Source organism: Alternaria infectoria (genome assembly GCF_024043175.1).
Source record: "Alternaria infectoria strain BMP 0036 chromosome Unknown scaffold_21, whole genome shotgun sequence".
Classification (NCBI taxonomy): domain Eukaryota; kingdom Fungi; phylum Ascomycota; class Dothideomycetes; order Pleosporales; family Pleosporaceae; genus Alternaria; species Alternaria infectoria.
The window spans coordinates 354,835-359,279 of NW_026250710.1; the positions used below are offsets into that span (position 1 = coordinate 354,835).

A 4,445-nucleotide genomic window follows, 5' to 3' on the forward strand; every position below is an offset into this window, starting at 1 on the left:
GTCATGATGAACAAACTCTTCCGGAGAATGAATGTTGGCCATTGAGATGATGTTGGGTATCGTAATTCCATGTCATTAACTATAGTATTATTACAATCGCTAAAGATCAATGCAAACGCCGCATAACGGTCGTACACGTGTACTGGTATCCTAAATAACTTTCCTTCGATCCATCCAGCATCGGCATCAAGCACGATGTATTATCCACCTTCATATCGTACATGTTCCAGGTAGCGCTGCGCGACTTGATGCGAGCAGACTCAGACATCGCTGACATCTGATCTGGTATTCCATGAAGCATCGGAATAAGACTTGTAGGTATTCTAAACCTGGCTCATGGAGGGACCACCACGGCGGATACCGCCGCGCAGGTTGGCGCCGCTGCCGCGTCCGTTCATGATGTTGACGGCGAGTGTGGCGACGAAAGCGGCCCATCCGAACCAGAGGAAAGCGGTGGTAGCCTGGGCTTGACGGCAGTTCTGCTCGGTGTCTGCGGAGCTGTTGAGGACCTTGTTGGAGCGGGTGTATCCCTGATACATGTTAGATTATGCGCTCAACAAAGAGATCACAGATGACTTACGGCGTTCGAGCAGCTATGTGCGCCAATGTATGCGGGAAGTGCGACGGCGGCGCAGAAACCGAAGAGGACGCTCAGTCCGTCCATGGCGATGTCCACGATGGGGATGCTGAACTTCTCGATGAAGGATGTGGGCAGGAAGTATAGCAATGTGAACAACCACCATACACCGACGAAGAGTGAGTAATTGATGATGGAGTGTGTTCCGTTCCACGCGCGGGCGATGTTGTTGCCCATGAATGCGGTAACGAGAATGGCGCAGATCAACTATACAATGTTAATGAGGTTCTTCGATGAGTCAATGCCATGAACATACCTGCCAGGCGCGAAGGCCCATGGAAACAGCTCTTGACACCATTTTACTGATGTGTATATGGAAAATGTGGTGGTTGGGTGATGTATAGATGCAAACGAACTCAAGTTCGTCGTTTCTAGCAAAGCGTTAGGTTTGCGGTGGGGATGAAATGAATCGGGTGGCTGCTGTAGATGAAGGCGATCTGCTGCAGGAGGGCTGGGCTGGGGCTGGAGAATTATAGCAGTCGGCGGCTGGCGGGAGGAAGCGGGTCTTTGTGGCAGCGTCATAGGACCCTGGGCGACCAGCAGTGACGTATGAGGGTCCAATCGTCGCTTCCACCTCCGGAACTATCGGTACTTGCCTTGTTGGTAGCGCCGATCACGACGTGCGGATCTTCGACGCAAGATGGAATTGGAATTGCTGCGTGGTGTTTGTTTGCGATAAAGGCGGTCGTTCGCGCGTGCATTGCCCGAATACTATATATGATTCGAAGTTGTTACGCGGCTGTTCTCCTGGTTGCTGCGCAACAACAGCGATGATGCAAGCCGGCACAGGGATGTCCATCAGCGCTATCAGCCACTGATGACGCCCCTAGGCGCCTTCGCTCGCATGACCGCACCGTCACCCTAATTCTTTTCTCCGAGGGGGCTACTACAGTCTTACCTAATGTCACGCTGCAGAAAATATTATAGTACATGCCTATAAGCTTATTAATTACTAGTCTACTAATTTAATTTTTTTTATTATCTCTAAACTCTAAATAAAATATATTTTACTTATATTATAAACTTTTTTTAGCTTTAGCTTTTAATATTAATAAAGAAGTTATTATTACTAGTAGTAGTAGTTTAAGTAAAAACTTTCTTATAAAGTTATTTAAAAGTATTATATTTACTTTATATAAAGAATTTAATATTAGTACTAAAGCTTATATTACTATAAATAAAATTAGCTATTACTATAAAGTAAAAGTTTACTATTATAGAACACACCTCTAGATGCTTCTTAAGAGTATAGCACGTAATTATACTAGTATAGATTAAGATAAGCTCTTAGAAGCTTTACTACTTAAGAAAGCTTTCTAAGTAAGCTTATAATATAATAATTTATCTTTTATTTATTTCTATACTTTTAGATATAATAGTTATAAGCCTAGTACTTTAAGAAGATAATATAGTTCTATATTTATATACTTAAGACGTAAGGCGTTTAATAGAGTATAGTAATACTAATTTTATTACTAATCTTTGCGCTTTTATAAAAGCACTACTTTATTACTTATAATAAGTAACTCTATAATAATTTCTATAAAAGCTTTTACACTTACTAACTTAGCGTATTAGTCTAAGTAGTTTACCTAGTTTAAATTCTATACTTTAAGTAGAAAAATTTAGGCTAATATTAACTCTAATACTAAAATAGCTACTTTTATCTAGATAAGTGTTCTAACTACTCTAGAGCTAGTAGTAATTATATAGAACGCTTTAGTTAATAAGCTCTACACTAATAAGTATAATCTATCTATTATAAAGTATAAAGTATAAGTAATAAAATAGTAGTTAAAGAGTACTTATATTAGATATCTTTAGAACTAGGTTAATTAGACTATTAGTCTAAAGCTTCTAGCTTCTACTATACTTTCTATCTTTATAAAGAAAGAGGCTATATTATAAGTACTTATTAAATACCTTAAGTCTACGCTTTCTTTAAAGAAAGACTATACTAAGAATCTTATACGCTTATAGTATAGAGTATATCTTTAGAAAGCGTAATAAAGACGTGTTAACGCTAAGCGCTAGTAATAGAAATACCTCTATATTCTAGCCTAAGCTAAAGTATATAAACTTACTAAAGTTAATAATACGCTTACTATTTAGAACTATTTAGAAGTAATTAGTATTAAGCTTACTCTAAAATAAAAACGCTCTATATAGTAGAACCTTATTAAAGCTCTTACTATTAGTAAAACTTAGGTTACTCTTAAATAAGCTTTAAAAATTTTTACTACACTAATCTAAGAGTATACTACTTACTCTAGTAGTAAAGGTAGTGTGTTTACTATTATAAAAGCACTATAATAAGCTTCTAATAATAATAACTTATTCTAAAAGTCTAAGAAGAATTACTTATATAAATAGTACTATAAGTAGTCTACTACTATATATAAGCGTTTAGAAACAGCGCTTATAAGTAAACTTCTAAAGCTTTCTAATAAAGCTAAGGCTAAGATTACTACTAAGCTTAGAGACTTAAAGTATAATAGCCTATAAAGAGCTCTTAATAAGAAGAGATAGACTACTTTATAGTAAGTATAGATTAAGAGCCTAAGCTCTATCTACTTAGAGTTAATTTAAATAATACTTATTAACTTTACTCTTATTATAAGTTAGCTAAGTATTAGTAGTATGTACTCTACTATAGATTTTAACGTCTATCTACTCTCTATAAGTACTATCTTAGATAATAGAGTAGTAGTATATCTTATTAATAATATATCTCTACTTAAGCTAAAGACTTTTGTAAGAGTATATAAATTCTGCACTATAGAAGTAGAAAGTTTCTTCTTCTAGATGCTTAAATATAGTATATAAAGAATTAGAAACGCTTTAACTAGAAAAAGAGGACTATATATAAAAAACTTTATTCTAATAAGTATAGCGCTTATAAAAGATTTCTATATTAATATTATCTTAGAAGTAGCTCTTAATAAAGCTAGACTATAGTACCTAGAGTTAGACTTAACGCTTTGTATAGAAACACTCTCTAATAACTTTATACTAGTAAAGCTTAAGAGAGAGTATAAGCTTATATTTATTAAATATAATCTTTTAAAGTTTTACCTAACTATAATAAGCGTAACTAATAACTAGCACTTATAATAATTCTAGAGAAGCCTTTCTTAGTCTAATTTAGAGAAGCTTTAGTATGTAAGAGTAGACTACCTAGGTCTAGAAGCGCTCTAAGCTCTTATTAAGAATGCGTATAATATACGTATTAAGAGAATAAGCTAAAGTAAGTATAAGTATTACGCTATTACTTATATAAAGTAGTATATCTCTAGGTAACTACGTAAGAAAGCTCTAAGACCTTATTAGAGAATCTTATAGAACCTTTTTAACTTTTCTACTAGTTATAATAAAGAGCTCTAAATTATACTACTTAAAGATAATTATAGTAGTAAGATCTATTAATATACTTTTTAAGCTAAAACGCTTATAAAGATTATAAGAGTCTTTTATAACTTTATAAGCTTTTTTATAGCTTAGTATAAGCTTAATATCTACGTTATTATCTAAGATAATAATATTATAACGCTACTTTAGAGAGGTAAGTTACGCTTTAAGATATAGGCTAAAGAGTAGAGTATTATTATAGAGTATACCTCTATCTATATCTATAAACTAAATAGAGAAGTAGAGAGAGTAGGTTAGAAGATAATTACTAAGTCTATTAAGATAAAAGTTAGTATAAATCTTTCTAAAAAGCTCTAGCTAAATATTATAGAAGTAGTAACCTAGCTATATAATATAAGCCTATTATATACTTATAATTTCTTAGTACTTAACACTATAC

General features: G+C 33.9%; 1 protein-coding gene across 1 annotated transcript; it reads right to left on the reverse strand.

Moving 5' to 3' along the window:
- Nucleotides 1-323: 323 nt before the first annotated feature.
- On the reverse strand, nt 324-935 carry J4E92_009177 (uncharacterized protein; the record flags this gene model as incomplete). The annotated part of the gene is made up of 3 exons (XM_051500526.1): nt 324-530; nt 581-844; nt 894-935. 3 exons carry the CDS (start codon nt 933-935, stop codon nt 324-326), a joined length of 513 nt encoding a protein of 170 aa, XP_051349352.1.
- Nucleotides 936-4,445: the final 3,510 nt, after the last annotated feature.